This window comes from Durio zibethinus, chromosome 28 (genome assembly GCF_047325235.1).
Source record: "Durio zibethinus cultivar Kanyao isolate XHJ-2024 chromosome 28, ASM4732523v1, whole genome shotgun sequence".
Lineage (NCBI taxonomy): Eukaryota > Viridiplantae > Streptophyta > Magnoliopsida > Malvales > Malvaceae > Durio > Durio zibethinus.
The window spans coordinates 926,807-945,748 of NC_143189.1; the positions used below are offsets into that span (position 1 = coordinate 926,807).

Sequence of the window (18,942 nt, forward strand, 5' to 3'; positions counted from 1 at the left end):
ACATATATATTCTTATATTTTATAAGTATTGTCTATAGACTTTTTTTCCTTACTTTTGACTATTCACATAATTAGGTAATATTTTTTAATTGGTTTTTTTTTTTTTCATATATTATGTAGACACTCAATTTGATCCATGTCCAGACCAATTGGACCTGGTCTAAATGGGGCAAGATTGGCCCATTTTCATTTTTATTTTTCTATTTTATTTTTATTTGTTCTTAATTTTATTTTAATTATTATTTTTTTCAATATAATTTTTGTTCTAGAAGAAAAATTTTTTGCCATGAATCTGGGGTTGGTAAACTTGAAATTATACTCAAAGATTGAATCCTAATTACAGAAGAAATTGGCATTGATCATAAACTTTTCTGATCAATGCCTATAAATATAGACCAAGACACAAAATAAATGAAGACACACAAAACAGAGAGCAAAAAACATAAGGCAGAATTCAAAAAAAAATTTAGAATGTGTCAGAAGCAATTTTCATATTTTTAAGAATTTTTTAAAATTTTTTGACCTTTTTTTCTAAAAAATTTCTAAAAAAATTTCAGATTCATATGAATTTTTCGGCTAAATTCATATTTTTCAATGTATTTTTTCTAGTTTTTGATTGAATATTTAACCGAATTCTAGGTTTGTAGAGAGAATGGGAGAGAAAAGTAAAGGGAAGAGAGAGAGAGAGAGGAAATAAGGGAAATCTGAAGAAAAGATAGGATTTCAGCATTTTATACATGCGCAAAACAACGTCGTTTTGGCGTTAAAAACACTTAGGATCCGTGTGTTTTCCATTCGGATAACCCAACCTGAGTGCAACCCGTTTTGGTCGACCCGCGTTCCAGCCAACCCTTCAGTCGAGTCGCGTCCCTAAGCTTCGTCTACGCGCCACTTTTTGTGCCTCAAGCCGAGCTAAATTTCAGTCAAGCTGAGTCGTTCTTTGATTTTTTTATTTTTATTTATTTATTTTATGTGTTTTTTTTAGTATTTTTTGCATGATTAAATTTTTTTAAAAAAATAATAACTAATAAAAAATAAATTTTGGGAATAAATAGTAATTATCCAATGATGAAATTTATAAAAATTTCAAATGATAAATTTTTATAAAATTTTTAAGTAAAAAATTTTGTTTAAATTTATCCCAAATGGTGGAATAATTTAGATAAAGTTTTAATAATAATTAATATTTATTTTCAAAATAAAAAAATAAAAAATATTGATAAAAATTTTAAAATTAAGTACAAATTACCCAAGGATGAGATTCTTAGAAATTTCAAATGGTAAATTTTTAAGAAATCGCTAGGTGAGAAATTTTCTCTAAATTTATCCCAAATATTGAAATAATTTAGATGAAATTTCAATAAAAGTAATTGTATTCTTTTCCAAATTTGGTTGAAAATATTTGATAATTATCCAATCATAAGATTCTTAAAAATTTCAAATGGTAAATTCTTAATAAATCTCTAGGTGAAATTTTTTTTTAAATTTGTCACAAATGATAGAAGAATTTAAATAAAATTTCAATAAAAAATAATTATCATATTATTTTCCTTTTGAAGACAAAAAAAAATAAAAAAATATTTCTAAATTGACTCAAATTATGAAAAATTTAGAAATCTAATAAATAAATAAATAAAATTTATAAATAGGCCCAAATGGTGAAAATTTTAGGAATTCAAAAATAAAAAATATTTTTAATTTGGCTCAAATGGTGAAATAATTAGATATATTTTTGACAAAAAATAATAATTAAACCTTTTTTTAGATGACGGAGCCTCTTCAATGAAACAAATGAAATCTTTGAATACTCTTGAGGTGAGAAAATATTTTTAAGAATTTTACCAGATTGATGGAAGAATCTTATAAATTATTTTTAATATTTAACATAAAAATTTAAAACCATTAGACTTAAGTCCTTAGGATAAATTTGAAATAATATGGTACAATCCTACGGATGGATATGTGGGAGTGTTATAATTTTTTTCACATATTAAAAATAATAAGTTGAGGCACAAAAAGTTGAGGCACAAATATTAATATGTGAAAATACATACCGTTCATATTTCACATACTCCAGAATCCTGTTCTGATTTGTAAACCCGAACTTATTCTTTTAAATACCCTTCATCAAGCTTATAAGCTCCTTAAGATGATAGATTCCTTAGGTGACCAATCACACTTAGATAAAAAAAATTGGTGGTGACTCCATTTGTTAAATCTAGCTATAGATTTACAAATCTATATGTTATGACATATTACAAAGTACAAAGCTATAGAAAATATTTATTTTTCTATTTTGTAGGTACTATTTTATGAGCTTTTTTTCTTTATATTGACTATTCACTCAATTAGGTAATTTTTTTTAAACTTAATTTAGCTTTCTTGCAATATGTAAAATCATATTCATTAATAGTCTACTTGATTACATTAATTTGAATATACCATTTATATTGAAATATTGTTACAAATAATAAGAACTAATTGAATTTTGAAATCATATATAAATATATATAATATAATTAGCCCATCAATTATAATTTTGTATAAAAATTTGTAATTTGCTATACTTATTTCTTGTCAAAGTCATAACACTCTTTTTATTTATAAAAAAAGTTAGGATAAATTGAAATCCAATTTGATTTCATTCTTTTATATTTTTTAAATCAAATTTCATTTAATATGTACTTGATATTTTCTTAAACATAATTTAAAAAATTTTTGAATTTAAAAAATTAAGAAGTGTCTATGAATTTGGTGGTATCCAGTTGTAAACATTTCTAAATTTTAGATTTTGTTTTAAGTTTGAATCATATCACCTATTTAATTTATATTTGTTATTAAAATGTTAAAATTTTATAATATTAAATATATTTTAAATTTAAAATTAAACATTTTTTTAATATAATAATATTTTGAATCCATACTTAAAAAGTTATGCATGTAATCATAAATCTGACCCATAATCCAACTAACAAATATGTTTACTTCCTAATAAAGTTAAAAAAATTATATTTAATTACGGTCCATTTTTGTTTTTTTTTTTCAATTTCCTTTGTTTGAATTTTGAAAAATATTCATTAATCAAACATGAATATGAATTTAAAAATAAGTATTTTCTTAATTTATTTTAATTAGTTTAATTGAATAAGATTTATTTAACTAACTTTCTAAGATTTAATTGATATAAAATTATATATTTTTCATATGATAAATAATATTATCATACTTAAAGTGTATGAGATTATTTGGCAAGAGAAAAACAATTGAAATTAAAAAAATAATTTGTGATTTTTGAAATAAAATTATAATTAATCATGATTTATAGGATTCTTTTCATTGTATTTTAACTATAAATTAATTTCAAGCATAAATAATTAGATATATATGATTTTGTCTTTCTTTTAAATTTTAAAAATTTGAATAACTAATAATTTTTTAAATATATTTGTTTGAAAAATAACATAAAATTAAAATTTATCTTACGTATCATTATGAAAATAAATTATTTTACACAAATTATTTTTGTTTATCTTATTAAATAAATAACAAATAACTAGATTAAATGATAAATAATTTTTAACTTGTTACATCACAAACTAAATTTCTTAAAAAAATGATTTCAATTACAATTAAAAAATAATTGATTAAAAAATAATTGAAAGTAAATTAATAAAACAAGATAATTCGTAACAAACTAGTTATAATATAAAATAATAATAATTATTGTTGTTAGGTATAAGTTATGGTAAGGTGAAATGTGCCCATCATCAACGCCAGCACATGCAGGGCAGGATTGGTGAGTCAGCAATCAAATGCAAAAGTAACCCCTCATAATAACGACAATCCTCCGATCATTTGAAATTCTATTTCTACGGGCATACTACATGTGTTCTGTACTTGTGGGGTTAGTGCACGAAACTACACTCCTAGGCTTAAATTATAAGGCTGTAGAGTGTGTCCTTCACCCCTCTTGCCTTTAGGTCTGTTTCACTTTGTGATTATAATTCTTCATTTGATCTCTCTTGCTTTGCTTCTTTCTTTTCAGTTCAGATCTGGGGTTTTCTGGTCCTAGAAATGGCGGAGAAGGTTTCTAACCACATATCTCTTTTCTCTATAGTTTCGTTCAGTACTAAACATCTAACACCCAATTCTTCCTTTTTTCTTTTTCATTGTTTTTCTCCTTGTCCATGTTTACCTGTATTGTATATTTTTATAAAAAGTTATTGTTATTTTTCGATTTTGTAGTTCTTTCTTTTCTGTGCTCTTCAATAGCTCATCTGCCCACTCTTCCATGTCAGAACCTGAGTCTTGTATTTCCCTTTCCGTTGTCTGTAAAGCAGAAAAATGCTTTGGTTGCTAATGGTGATATATGGAATTAATTACTACGATCTCTTTCATCATACATACTTAATTACTTGTAGTATTATATTTTTACTTTTTGTTTTATCCTCAAATAAGAAACCCACCCTGATGTGTGTACGGATGTAGGTGACGACAATGGTGCTGAAGGTCGACCTGCAGTGCTGTCGCTGCTACAAGAAGGTCAAGAAAGTACTCTGTAAATTTCCTCGTGAGTTTCTATCTTGAATTTTTATGCTTAATTCTCTTTGTATATCTGGCATATGTTCATAATTATTTTATTTATATAAATAAATCGTATTTGTCATTTTATCTATATATACTTAGTAATGAATTAGAACATAGTTAGTTAGTTAGTTAGTTAGGTGATCATTGAGCTCAAGGAGAGAAATGGTCTGAGTTGATATTTGATGATCGCTTTTGTGAACAAAAGAAATACGAGACCAGATATACGACGAGAAGGCCAACACGGTGACAATCACGGTGGTATGCTGCTCTCCAGAGAAGATCAGGGACAAGATATGCTGCAAGGGTGGTAGATCCATCAAGAGTATTGAGATCAAACCACCTCCAAAACCCAAGGAGACTGAGAAGAAACCTGAAAAGGCTAACGAACCGGAGAAGAAAAAACCTGAACCTGAAAAGCCTAAAGAACCCGAGAAGAAATCTGAAAAGCCCAAGGAGCCTGAGAAGAAACCTGAAAAGCCTAAAGAACCTGAAAAGAAACCTGAGAAGCCGAAAGAGCCCGAAAAGAAGCCAGAGAAACCAAAAGAACAGGAAAAATCACCGCCAATGGCCTATCCGCCGATTGGATTTTGTTGCACGGATTGTTATCATGGACATGGTGGAGGCCCTTGCCACTTTGGTGGACCACCCCCACGCCCATGTTATGTGACCTATGGTAGGCCGGTTTATGATAGCTGGGGCTGCCGCGGCGCCGGCTACAGTTACTGTTTTACCGAAGAAAACCCGCAAGGTTGCTCAACCATGTAACGTGATACGTGTTAATGAGCGCATCGTCAATTCATGACATCACTGATAATCATCTTCTAGTTGTCTCCGTTGAATATTCAGTCACTTTTAATTGCATGTGAATTTGTTTTTTTTTTTTTGTTTGAGTATATAAAGGTTTTTACAGCTCGTACGAAAAAGATTAATAAAGGTTGGTGGTGGAATTGGTGGAGTCTTTAATAATTAATAAAAAAAAAGTTAAAAGTCTCTATTGTATAGATGATTTGCTTTTTCCATGGTGCGTTTCCTTTCGCCTTCTGTTTTTCTTTTGTGTATTAGTATCTTAGTCAATGTCTTGCTGTTAAAGTATTGCAAAGAAATCCAGATCCAGGGTCATGGAATTTGATAACTACTTCGTCGTTAAGCCCCAAGTCATCTAGAAACTTTAGCTTCGTGTCTTGGCATGCGACTTAATGCCTCCATATATGCCTCAAACAATATATGCTTTAATGTAATTACAACACCACCCGTTATGAGTTAACTTGTGGAATCAAGATCAACATCAACATACGTATTTAATCCAATGTCTTTGTAACTTTAACTGATGTATATAATTGTGAATATATATTATATTATAGGATTAATATTTAATATATTATTTTTATACACTGTTAGTAAATAATATAAAAATATTTTATTAATAAATAAAATTTTTAAATTTCAAATTTTTAAAAATAAATATTAATAAATTTATTTAAAACTAATTAATTAAAATTAAAAATTTTCTCTTTTTTGTCACCTCCTCTGTATTTGCAGAATATTTTCTTTTCTACTCTTTCTCTGTCTCTGTTCGAGGGCACAGGCACACAGACAGGTTGGTTGAACTCTATTCTCTTTCAATTGAAAAGATTCCGTTCTCATCCGTCTACTTCGTTTCGGAGCCTATTCCAAGTCTTGCAATTCGCATTCATTTCCATTGGGGAGTTCCCTCTGGTGCTCATTACATTTAATTCGGAACACCGTCGGCTTTGCGTCCTTACTTGCCCTGCCAACAATCACCTTTGAAAAATTGGGTTCTATCCAGCCATAGGTGCTTGCTTTATAGCCTATTTGTAGTTGTAGACCCGAAATTGACTAACGAAGGACTGTCGAAGGCGAGGCAAAAGGCACTTTTGCACTCTGATCTAGTTTTCTTTTGAATATCACAGGCAGCTGGTAAAGCCATCTTTGATCGTCGCGTATTTCGAGTTGGAAAGATAAGAAGAGCTTGATCGATCCATTCTGAAAGAAAGAAGCACAGTGGGTTAATTAATTAAAATTAAAAAATTTTTTATCACCTCTTTTTGTATTCACCGTCTTCTTCTTTTAATTTTTTTAATTTTTTAATTTAATTTCTTATTTTCCTCTCATGATTTTATTTTATCATTTTCGAATTTATAGAAAGATACATATCTCATATTTATATTAATATTTATTTTTAAAAATTTAAAATTTAAAATTTAATTTATTAATAAAATATTATTATATTATTCATTAACGATGTATAAAAATAATATATTATCTATATATAAAATATTAATCTTATAATATATACTATACTGTTGTAAAATTATATTTTAATTAAAAAAATAAAGACAAAAAAAGAGAGACAAAAGCTTCCAAAATTTCAATCCAATATCTTCTTCTGTTTTCAAGATCCACTCGCTGTTACTGAAGAACCAAACGAAATGAAGTTTCAGTGTTGTCGTCATCCGGCTAAAATCTAAGATCTCATGTATACGTTCAATATCCTTGCTGTAATTTATGAACGAGTCGTGTCAAACTCGTCTCTGACGGTTGCCGCAAATTATTAAGCATACGGATGCGCCTTATAAATTTTCACAAGTCAATCAAAATCAACTCAACATCCAAACCTAACCACATATATGATCATCCATTGCTTGACATGAAAAAGCCAAACCAATTACAAAACAACGTACCACCCAGAAGAAAAGTATCTAAACGCCAAACTTTCACATCAAATGAAAGTAATGTTAATTAGTAATGAGAGAGAATGACAATATATGCTTAAGCTCTCAAAATTAAAGCTTAATTAATGTCATTATTGATCCCCTCCCGGATTCCACAGATTAGTTGCATCATCCTGAATCATGTGAATATGAGCTATACCTAACGAAATCCTCCTTATCATTTGAAATTCTATTTCTACGGCAAACTCCATGGGTTTTCTACATATTGGGTGTTAGTGCACGAAACTACACTCCCTAGTCTTAATTTTTAAGGTTCTTGAGGGAGTTCTTCACCCATCTTGCCCTTTGGTCTGTTTCACTTTGTAATTGTAATTCTTCATTTGATCTCTTGCTTTGCTTCTTTCTTTTCAGTTCAGATCTGGGGTTTTCTAGTCCTAGCAATGGCGAAGGTTTCTAACCACATATCTCTTTTCTCTATAGTTTCGTTCAATACTAAACATCTAACACCCAATTCTTCCTTTTTTTTTTTATTGTTTTTCTCCTTGTCCATGTTTACCTGTATTGTATATTTTTATAAAAAGTTGATGTTATTTTTCGATTTTGTGGTTCTTTCTTATCTGTGCTCTTCAATAGCTCATCTGCCCATTCTTCCATGTCAGAGCCTGAGTCTTGTATTTCCCTTTCCCTTGTCTGTAAAGCATAAAAATGCCTTGTTTGCTAATGGTGATATATGGAATTAATTACGACGATCTCTTTCATCATACATACTTAATTACTTGTAGCATTATATTTTTACTTTTTGTTTTATCCTCAAATAAGAAACCCACCCTGATGTGTGTACGGATGTAGGTGACGACAATGGTGCTGAAGGTCGACCTTCAGTGCTGTCGCTGCTACAAGAAGGTCAAGAAAGTACTCTGTAAATTCCCTCGTGAGTTTCTGTCTTGGTTTTTATGCTTAATTCTCTTTGTATATCTGCATATGTACATAATTATTTTATTTATATAAATAAATCGTATTTGTCATTTTATCTCTATATAGTTAGTACTGAAATGGAACATAGTTAGTTAGTTAGTTAGTTAGGTGATCATTGAGCTCAAGGAGAGAAATGGTCTGAGTTGATATTTGATGATGGCTTTTGTGAACAAAAGAAATATGAGACCAGATATACGACGAGAAGGCCAACATGGTGACAATCACAGTGGTATGCTGCTGTCCAGAGAAGATCAGGGACAAGATATGCTGCAAGGGTGGCGGATCCATCAAGAGTATTGAGATCAAACCACCTCACCATCTCCAAAACCCAAGGAGCCTGAGAAGAAACCTGAAAAGCCTAAAGAACCCGAGAAGAAACCTGAAAAGCCCGAGGAGCCTGAGAAGAAACCTGAAAAGCCTAAAGAACCTGAAAAGAAACCTGAGAAGCCTAAAGAGCCCGAAAAGAAGCCAGAGAAACCAAAAGTACCGGAAAAATCACCGCCAATGCACTATCCGCCGATTGGATTTTGTTGCACGGATTGTTATCATGGACATGGTGGGGGCCCTTGCTACTTTGGTGGACCACCCCCGCGCCCATGTTATTTGACCTATGGTAGGCCTGTTTATGATAGCTGGACTGCCACGGCGGCGGCTACAGTTACTGTTTTACCGAGGAAAACCCACAAGGTTGCTCAACCATAACGTGATACATGTTACCGAGGGCATCGTCAATTCATGACATCACTGATAATCATCTTCTAGTTGTCTCCGATGAATATTCAGTCACTTTTAATTGCATGTGAATTTTTTTTTTGTTAGTATATAAAAGTTTTTACAGCTCGTGGGAAAAAGATTAATAAGGGTTGGTGTTGGAATTGGTGGAATCTTTAATAATTGATAAAAAAAGATTGGCTTTTTCCATGGTGCGTTCCCTTTCACCTACTGTTTTTCTTTTGTGTTTTAGTATCTTAGACAATGTCTTGCTGTTAAAGTATTGCAAAGAAATCCAGATCCAGGGTTATGGAATTTCATAACTACTTCGTCGTTAAGCCGCACGTCATCTAGAAACTTTAGCTTCATGTCATGGCATGGGACGTAATGCCTTCATATATGCCTCAAACAATATATGCTTTAATGTAATTACAACACCACCCGCTATGAGTTAACTTGTGGAATCAAGATCAAGATCAACATACTTATTTAATCTAATGTGTTTGTAACTTTAACTGACGTATATAAGTGTGAATATATATTATAATATATACTATACTGTTGTAAATCTATATTTTAATTAAAAAAAACAAAGAAAAAAAAAGAGAGACAAAAGCTTCCAAATTTCAATCCAGTATCTTCTTCTGTTTTCAAGATCCACTCGCCGTTTCTGAACAACTAAACGAATGGAAGTTTAAGTGTAATCGTCATCCGGCTAAAATCTAAGATCTCATGTATACATTCAATATCCTGGCTGTAAAATATGAACGAGTCATTTCAAAGTCGTCTCTGACGGTTGCCGCATATTATTAAGCATACGGATGCGCCTTATAAATGTAAAATATGAACGAGTCATGTCAAAGTCGTCTCTGACAGTTGCTGCAAATTATTAAGCATACGGATGCGCCGCGTAAATGTTCACATGCCAAGCAAAAGCAACTCAACATCCAAGCTGTAACCACATATATGATCATCCATTGCTTGACATGAAAAAGCCAAACCAATTACAAAACAACGTACCACTCAGAAGGGAAGTACCCCAAACTTTCACATCAAATGCAAGTAATGTTAATTAGTAATGAGAGAGAATGACAATATATGCTTAAGCTCTCAAAATTAAAGCTTAATTAATTTCATTATTTATCCCCTCCCGGATTCCTCAGATTACTTGCACCATCCTGAATCATGTGAATATGAGCTATACGTAACGAAATCCTCCTGATCATTTGAAATTCTATTTCTACGGCATACTCTACGTGTTCTCTACTTATTGGGTGTTAGTGCACGACAGTACACTCCCTAGGCTTAATTTATAAGGCTCTTGAGTGAGTCCTTCACCCATCGTGCCCTTTGGTCTGTTTCACTTTGTAATTATAGTTCTTCATTTGATATCTCTTGCTTTGTTTCTTTCTTTTCAGTTCAGATCTGGGATTTGAGGTCCTAGCTATGGCGGAGAAGGTTTCTACCCATATCTCTTTCCTCTATAGTTTCTTTCAGTGCTTAACAGCTAACACCCATTTCTTCTTCTTTTTTTTTTTCGTTTGTCTACTGGTCCATGTTTCCCCGTATTGAATATTTTTGTAAAAAGTTATTGTTATTTTTCGATTTTGTGGTTCTTTCTTTTCTGTGCTCTTCAATAGCTCATCTGCCCATTCTTCCATGTCAGAACCTGAGTATTGTATTTCCCTTTCCCTTGTCTGTAAAGCAGAAAAATGCTTTGTTTGCGAATGGTGATATATGGAATTTTTTACTACGATCTCTTTCATCATACATACTTAATTACTTGTAGTATTATATTTTTACTTTTTGTTTTATCCTCAAATAAGAAACCCGCCCTGATGTGTGTACGGATGTAGGTGACGACAATGGTACTGAAGGTCGACCTGCATTGCCGCCGCTGCTACAAGAAGGTCAAGAAAATACTCTGTAAATTCCCTCGTGAGTTTTTATCTTGAATTTTTATGCTTAATTCTCTTTGTATATCTGCATATGTGCATAATTATTTATTTATATAAATAAATCTTATTTGTCATTTTATCTATATATTGAATTACAACATAGTTAGTTAGTTAGTTATTTAGGTAATTAATCATTGAGCTCAAGGCGAGAAATGGTCTGAGTTGATATTTGACGATGGCTTTTGTGAACAAGAGAAATACGAGACCAGACATACGACGAGAAGGCCAACACGGTGACAATTAAGGTGGTATGCTGCTCTCCAGAGAAGATCAGGGACAAGATACGCTGCAAGGGCTGCGGATCAATCAAGAGTATTGAGATCAAACCACCACCGCCACCGCCACCTCTAAAACCACCACAACGACCACCGTCACCACCACCGCCACCTATAAAACCAGCACAACGACCACCGTCACCATCACCACCACCGCCAATTGTCAATCCTGGGTTTTGTTGCACGGATTGTTATCATGGACGTGGTGGGGGCCCTTGCTACATTGGTGGACCACCACCACCACCACCACCACCACCACCACCACCACCGCTAATTGTCTTTCCTGGGTTTTGTTGCACGGATTGTTATCATGGACGTGGTGGGGGCCCTTGCTACAATGGTGGACCACCCCCACGCCCATGTTATGAGTCCTGTGGTAGGCCAGTTTATGATAGCTGGTGCTGCCCCTGCCGTGGGTACAATTACTGTTTTAACGAAGAAAACCAAAAGGGTTGCTCAGTCATGTAACGTGATACATGCTACTCAGCCCATCGTCAAATCATGACATCACTGATAATCATCTTGTAGTTGTCTCCGTCGAATATTCAGTCACTTTTAATTGCATGTGAATTTGTTTTTTTTTTTTTTTTTATATAAAGGTTTTTACAGCTCGTAGGAAAAAGATTAATAAAGGTTGGTGGTGGAATTGGTGGAATCTTTAATAATTAATAAAAAAAAAGATTTGCTTTTTCCATGGTGCGTTTCCTTTCACCTTCTGCTCTTCTTTTGTGTATTAGTACCTTTGTCAATGTCTTTCTGTTAAAGTAATGCAAAGAAATCCAGATTCAGGGTCATGGAATTTGATAACTACTTGGTCGTTAAGCCACAAGTCATCTAGAAAGTTTAGCTTAATGTCATGGCATGCGACGTAATGCCTTTTTATATGCCTCAAACAATATATGCTTTAATGTAATTACAACACCACCCGTTATGAGTTAACTTGTGGAATCATGATCAACATCAACATGGTATTTAATCTAATGTCTTTTTAACAAATTTGACTAATGCATATAGAATTGTGAATATATATATATGGTATAATATTTATACTATGCTCTTGCAAAACAATCATTTTAATTTAAAAAAAAAACCAAAAAAAAAAAAGAGAGAGAAAAAAGCTTCCAAATTTTCAATCCAATATCTTCTTCTGTTTTCAAGATCCCCTTGCTGTATCTGAAGAATTAAAGAATATGAAGTCGTCGTCCGGCTAAAATCTAACATCTCATATATACGTTTAATATCCTTGTTGTAAAATGTGAACGAGACATCTCAATCCTGTCTCTTACGTTGCCCCAAATTAATTAAGCATGAGGATGCGCCTTTTCAATATTCGCTAGTCAATCAAAATAAATGATCATCCATTACTTGATATGAAGAAGCCAAACCAATTACAAAACAACGTACAACCCCGAAGATAAGCCTATAATTCCCAAACTTTCACGTCATATCAAAGTAAACGTTTCCTAGGGGTACATTTATCACGTGTCAAATTGCTTTTGCGCTGGCAGACAATCTACTTCAAACTCTTTTCCCCTTGTTTGTAAGAAAGAAACAAAAAAAAAAAAAAAAAAAGAATGGAAAACGAAAAATCATAATTTAACAACAAATATTATTTTATATCTCAAATATTATATTAATATTTTTCTTTACGGCGTTATTGCTTAGCTATTTTCAAGCGGCCAAATTGATTATTATGTGACAAGTATAAGGGTAGCAGCAGGGGATTTGGTTGCATCGAATATATATATATATATATATATATATATATATGGGCGCATGATGTTATTCTTTCCTAACGATAACCTGCAATGATGCGACCACCAAACCATTTTTCATATTAAGTAATATATATTATAATTAAAAAAAAAAGAAAGAAGAAGCGTGATCGTTGTCGGTCCCGGATTAAAGAAATGCAAAGCCCTAAGACTGGTCACTGGTGGATGATGATTGAAACAGAAGGGAAGGCAAATTTCTATGCATCAACTTAATTAAATGGCACTAGAAATTAAAGAAATTAAGTAATGTAGTGTGATTTAGCAACAAGACATGAAATTATTAATGGAGAAAGTGGATGAAGTGATAGAGAATAAAATACCACAATATATATAAGGTTTTAAGAAGTCGAATATTGATGGAATCATTAATCATAGGTTCCATCAAATAAATATTAATGAAAGATGCCATTGCCGTCGTCGGTAACCAATAGCTTCAAGTTGCTACTAGCTTCGCATCTATAACATTAAAGTTACTTCATAAGTGAGATTCCTCCATTTCAAAGACGACATTTAAGTAAAACATGAAAAATGATTAAAAGATTAATTAAGGTATAAATTAAATTGGTTGGAATGATTTGAAGAAAGAACTTTTGATATATATATATATATTGTTTTGGGCATATTGTAATCATTTTTTTTTTGTTTTTTATTTTGTTACTTTTCTTTTTATTTATTTATATTATATTATATTATATTATATTATTGTTTTAATTTAATTTTTGTTTTACTGATTTGCTTATGTATTTGTCCATTTTTTATTTACATACATATTTAAAATTTTATATTAAGAATATGTTTTAATCATTTGACAACATAAAAAACTAAAAATATGTGATAGACAAATAAATTTGTAATTTTTTTATAATTATTTTTATTTATTTGTAACGTGTAAAATTAAAAAATGAAAATAAATAAAAAATTTTCCAATGATGAATTTAAAAGAAAATTGCAAGTGGTGTTTGAAATTTTTAGGTGATGATTTTTCTTAGAATCTTTACCAAAAGTGTTTGAAAGATTTTAGGAGTATTTCAATAAAAAAATATTTTATTTATTTTTAATAAAATATTTTGTAAAAATAAAGGTTGGTAAAATAAAACTAAACTCTTTCTATAAAGTCTTAAATTAATCTGATGGTAGTTTTTCTTCAAGAAAATAAATGAGTCTTTTTAGTAATTTTAAAATGGATAAATTTTCTTAAAATTCTATCAAAATATTTGAAAAGTTCTAAAAACCTTTCAATATTTTAAATAATGAAATTTAATTAAGAATAAAAAAACCATTTACATAAGACCCTTTTAAGATAATATTAAATTAATTTGTATTGTCTTAGGATGTGTCTTATGAGGGTATCAATACCTTGTTCACACTTAGACTAATCAATAACATAATATATGATAAAAGTTATCTCCAAGTGGGGGATAATTCCCAATCGAGTTGCCAAGTTACTTTCAATTCGTCAAATAGCTGTTGGTTGATAGAAAGATTTAATAAGTTATAGGGTTTAGCAGATCATAAGACAATGGCCTGGAAGGGCGGCCTAACAAAAAGTTTGTAGCCCAGTGAATCTCTTATCTTATTATAAATACACCTGCTTTTTGGTTTATTTTATTTATTTATTTATGGGGTAACACTTTCCGGGCCGTCTTATAATTTTGTATTTCTTATTTATATAAGATTTGACTTAATCGCAACCAATTAAATTGAAAATCTCAAATTATAATCATTGTGTTTACTTTCACGTATCATCTTAAATTTTGTATATCTATATTTATATATGAGAAAAGTTGTCTTTTCACACCTCATCCACTCGAGACATAACGAAAGAATTGCAAAAACAATGAATTATGATGCACTGCTTTTTTTATTTACAATTTCTTTTTTCTTTTGGTAGAGGTCAAGTCGAACAAAAGTAGATATTTTGATGGAAACAATAAGAAAGCGAATCGCAACGTGGAATCTACAAGGTTAAAATGGTCAAATTAGATAAACTATCTATCCATGGCTTTTTGATAAGGAAAAACAACAGGCCATTCCTTTCTCTCCATGTAATCTGCATCTACGCTTCTCTTCTACTGTCTCGAGCTTTGAGTGTATAAGTTAGCCAAAGGCCAAAGCTTAAACAAATAGATAGAAAAATGGCGTGTCATCATCTATGCTCCTCAACTTCTTCTCTTGCCTGTGACCTTCACTCTCTCTCTGCTTCACCCAAACCAAGACCTATAAGAAGTTCCGCTCCTTCTCTAAAGCTGCTTTCCTTCTCCTCACTATCTAAAACCTCTATCCAAGTAACTCATGTCTCCTTGAAAGACCCCTTGACCAAAGAAACCGAAAAGCCTCCAAAACTCTCCTTTTCGCAGTACCCAGATGGCAAAACCAATACCCATGCGTGGGTCAATCCCAGAAGCCCCAGAGCTTCATGCCTCAGGCAATTGTCTTATGATTCCAGGTACTCTTCTCTGCTCCAAGTAGCTGAGTCTTTGGATTCTTGCAATCCAAATGAACAAGATGTTTTAACTGTTTTGACTAGTTTACGTTACGATGTTTCGGAACGAGATGCTGTTGTTGTTCTCAATAACATGTCAAACCCTCATACCGCATTGCTTGCTCTTAATCATATTCAAAGGACACTAAGGAAACCAAGTCGAGAGGTCATTCTTTATAATGTCACCATCAAGGTTTTTAGAAAGTCTAAGGATATGAATGGAGCTGAGAAACTGTTTGATGAAATGCTTCAAAGAGGGGTTAAGCCCGACAACGTTACCTTTTCAACGTTGATTAGTTGTGCTAGGGTCTGTGCTTTGCCCGGTAAGGCTGTTGAGTGGTTTGAGAAAATGCCTACATATGGGTGTGATCCGCATGACGTCACTTACTCTGCCATGATGGATGCCTATGGCCGGGCTGCAAATGTTGATATGGCCTTCACCCTGTATGACCGTGCTCGAACAGAAAAATGGCGTATTGATCCTGTTACCTTTTCAACTTTGATTAAAATATATTGGATATCTGGAAATTATGATGGCTGTTTAAATGTTTACGGGGAAATGAAGGCCTTAGGTGCTAAACCTAATGTAATTATATATAATACTTTGTTGGATGCCATGGGGAGAGCCAAGAGGCCTTGGCAGGCCAAGACTATTTACAAAGAGATGATAACCAATGGATTTTCACCAAATCGGGCAACCTATGCGTCACTCTTACGAGCTTATGCGAGAGCTCCATATGGTGAGGATGCTCTTAATGTATGTAAAGCCCAAAACTGTGGGAGGCAGTAGGAAATATTACTAACACTTAAGGCAATTACCAAAAAGTCAAGAAAGCCCAGCATGTGTTCCCAACTGGAGAATAAAAGCGGCTTATCTAAGCCCACTCGTAAATTAATTTTGTCCGACCTAGCTCATTACATCTCTGATTTAGCCAATCACACTGAACCCTTTGCCCGACGCAGATGAAGTGTAGTTCGCGTTTCAAAGCTTAGACGAACCGACGTACTTTTATTATTATTATTATTATTATTATTTTACTATATTTAAAATTTTTTTAATTTTTTAAAATAGAAAGTGCGATACATAATATTATAAAAAAATTAAACTATAAGAGTCAAAACTTTTTTCAAGATGCACACAAATTGAAAAATAAAAAAGGTGGAATTATTATGTTGTTTAGTAATGAGAGAGAATGACAATATACGCTTGAGGTCCCAAAATTAAAGCGTAATTAATGTCATTAATTATCCCCTCCAGAATTCCGCAGGTTACACGCATCATCCTGAATCATGTGAATGTGAGCTATAGATACATAATATTATACTACACTACTTGATTAAACAACAAAAAATGCATCATCATCATCATCATCATCATCATCATCATCATCATCATCATCATCATCATCATCATCATCATCATCATCATCGCTATGTAAATTTTTACCTTCATGTACTTGTGATAATATATTGACATTGATTGTACTAATACTAGTCAATCGATGGTTGCTACTTGCTAAAGGAAATTCACGATTCAAGTCGTGTGTTCCACCCCTGAATTGGTGATCGAGGGTTCTCCATGAACAGACGGACGAAAGGACATACTGAAAAATGGACATCGACAAATGTCGACAGCTGCGAGCCATTGGGCCTAGGGAGACGTGTACGATTCACATGTGATGTTGCATGCCCTGAACTGGTATTACAAGTTGAGACTTAAACTTCGAATTTGTATGATTTTGGGATTTGAATATTCATTAATCCGATGTTTTAGATCAACTTACATGTTACAGTTTATATTATTGTGAGGTATTATTTACTCTGACCTTTTTGATCTCATGATTTTATCTTATAAAAGACACCTCACAAAAAAAAGATACTTATGATAAGCCCACAGTCTTTAATTTGGATTATATATATATATATATATATATTACAAGGTATAAAATTACATAAACATATATATTCTTATATTTTATAAGTATTGTCTATAGACTTTTTTTCCCTTTCTTTTGACTATTCACTTAATTAGGTAATATTTCTTTAATTGGTTTTTTTTTTTTCATATATTATATAGACATCCAATTTAATCCAGGCTCAGACCAATTGGACCTGATCTAAATGGGGCAAGATTGGCTCATTTTTATTTTTATTTTTCTATTTTATTTTCATTTGTTCATAATTTTATTTTAATTATTATTTTTTTCAATATAATTTTTGTTCTAGAAGAAAAATTTTTTGCCGTGAATCTGTGGTTGGTAAACTTGAAATTAGACTCAAAGATTGAATCCTAATTACAAAAAAAATTGGTATTGATCATAAACTCTTCTTATCAATGCCTATAAATATAGGTCAAGACACAAAATAAATGAAGACACACAAAACAGAGAGCAAAAAATAGAAGGTAGAATTTAGAAAAATTTTTAGAATGTGTCAGAAGCAATTTTAGGATTTTTAAGAATTTTTTTAAATTTTTTGACATTTTTTTTCTGAAAAATTTCTAAAAAAATTTCAGATTTCGATGAATTTTTTGGTGTATTTTTCCTAGTTTTTGATTGAATATTCAATCGGATTCTAGGTTTATAGAAAGAAGGGGAGAGAAAAGAAAAGGGAAGAGAGAGAGGAAATAAGGGAAATCTGAAGAAAAGATCGGATTTTAGCCTTTTATACATGCGCAAAACAACGTCGTTTTGGAGTTAAAAACACCTAGGATCCGTGCATTTTTCATTCGGATAACCAAACCTGAGTGCAACCCGTTTTGGTCGACCCACGTTCCAGCCAACCCTTCAACCGAGATGAGTCGAGCCGCGTTTTTAAACCGCTTTTACGAGCTGCTTTTTGTGCCTTAAGCCGAGCCGAATTTCAGTCAAGCTGAGTCGTTCTTTGATTTTTTTTATTTTTTTATATTTATTTTATGTGTTTTTTTTAGCATTTTTTGCATGATTAAATTTTTTAAAAAATAATAAAAAGTAAAAAATAAAATTTTAGAAATAGATATTAATTATCCAATGATGAAATTTATAAAAATTTCAAATGATAAATTTTTATAAAATTCTTAAGTAAAAAATTTTGTTTAAATTTATCCCAAATGGTGAAATAATTTAGATAAAGTTTTAATAATAATAATTAATATTTATTTTCAAAATAAAAAAATAAAAAATATTGATAAAAATTTTAAAATTAAGTACAAATTACCCAATGATAAAATTCTTAAAAATTTTAAATGATAAATTTTTAAGAAATCTATAGGTGAGAAATTTTCTCTAAATTTATCCCAAATATTGAAATATTTTAGATGAAATTTAATAAAAGTAATTGTATTTTTTTCCAAATTTGGTTGAAAATATTTGATAATTATCTAATCATGAGATTCTTAAAAATTTCAAATGGTAAATGTAGACACCCAAATTGGTCCAGGCCCGGATCAATTGGGCCTAGCCCAAATAGGTAGGTGTAGACACCCAATTTGATCGAGGCCCGGATCAA

General features: G+C 31.4%; 3 protein-coding genes and 1 pseudogene across 7 annotated transcripts; all 4 read left to right on the forward strand.

Moving 5' to 3' along the window:
- The first annotated feature begins 3,882 nt into the window (after nucleotides 1-3,882).
- Nucleotides 3,883-5,588, forward strand: LOC111281036 (uncharacterized). Of its 3 annotated transcripts, none has more exons than XM_089757114.1 (3): nucleotides 3,883-3,980; nucleotides 4,489-4,570; nucleotides 4,793-5,588. In XM_089757114.1, the coding sequence occupies exons 2-3, from the start codon at nucleotides 4,498-4,500 to the stop codon at nucleotides 5,350-5,352; spliced, it is 633 nt and encodes a 210-aa protein (XP_089613240.1). In that variant the 5' UTR covers nucleotides 3,883-3,980; nucleotides 4,489-4,497; the 3' UTR covers nucleotides 5,353-5,588. The 3 variants fall into 3 exon arrangements, with proteins under 3 accessions (XP_089613240.1, XP_089613239.1, XP_089613238.1); XM_089757113.1 differs by having other exon boundaries at nucleotides 3,930-4,086; XM_089757112.1 differs by lacking the exon at nucleotides 3,883-3,980 and adding an exon at nucleotides 4,129-4,362.
- Nucleotides 5,589-7,387: 1,799 nt separating this feature from the next.
- Nucleotides 7,388-9,174, forward strand: LOC111281040 (uncharacterized; annotated as a pseudogene). Its single transcript, XR_016335118.1, has 3 exons — nucleotides 7,388-7,729; nucleotides 8,130-8,211; nucleotides 8,432-9,174. The product of XR_016335118.1 is annotated as an uncharacterized LOC111281040 (transcript).
- A 953-nt stretch (nucleotides 9,175-10,127) lies between these two features.
- Nucleotides 10,128-11,891, forward strand: LOC111281039 (uncharacterized). Of its 2 annotated transcripts, XM_089757224.1 has the most exons (4): nucleotides 10,128-10,291; nucleotides 10,385-10,424; nucleotides 10,823-10,904; nucleotides 11,120-11,891. In XM_089757224.1, the coding sequence occupies exons 2-4, from the start codon at nucleotides 10,413-10,415 to the stop codon at nucleotides 11,665-11,667; spliced, it is 642 nt and encodes a 213-aa protein (XP_089613350.1). In that variant the 5' UTR covers nucleotides 10,128-10,291; nucleotides 10,385-10,412; the 3' UTR covers nucleotides 11,668-11,891. The 2 variants fall into 2 exon arrangements, with proteins under 2 accessions (XP_089613350.1, XP_089613349.1); XM_089757223.1 differs by having other exon boundaries at nucleotides 10,286-10,424.
- A 2,878-nt stretch (nucleotides 11,892-14,769) lies between these two features.
- LOC111281035 (pentatricopeptide repeat-containing protein At4g16390, chloroplastic-like) lies at nucleotides 14,770-17,277 on the forward strand. Its single transcript, XM_022868593.2, has 2 exons — nucleotides 14,770-16,196; nucleotides 16,979-17,277. The coding sequence occupies exons 1-2, from the start codon at nucleotides 15,110-15,112 to the stop codon at nucleotides 17,020-17,022; spliced, it is 1,131 nt and encodes a 376-aa protein (XP_022724328.2). The 5' UTR covers nucleotides 14,770-15,109; the 3' UTR covers nucleotides 17,023-17,277.
- Nucleotides 17,278-18,942: the final 1,665 nt, after the last annotated feature.

What these genes read in the sequence shown, in the direction of transcription:
- LOC111281035 (XM_022868593.2), top strand. Translation starts at nt 15,110, where the DNA reads ATGGCGTGTCATCATCTATGCTCCTCAACTTCTTCTCTTGCCTGTGAC. An exon ending in TTATGCGAGAGCTCCATATG is followed by an intron (nt 16,197 to 16,978) that starts GTGAGGATGCTC and finishes TACTTGCTAAAG; the next exon opens with GAAATTCACGATTCAAGTCG.
- LOC111281036 (XM_089757112.1), top strand. An exon ending in AGTACTCTGTAAATTTCCTC is followed by an intron (nt 4,571 to 4,792) that starts GTGAGTTTCTAT and finishes TGTGAACAAAAG; the next exon opens with AAATACGAGACCAGATATAC.
- LOC111281039 (XM_089757224.1), top strand. An exon ending in AATACTCTGTAAATTCCCTC is followed by an intron (nt 10,905 to 11,119) that starts GTGAGTTTTTAT and finishes TGTGAACAAGAG; the next exon opens with AAATACGAGACCAGACATAC.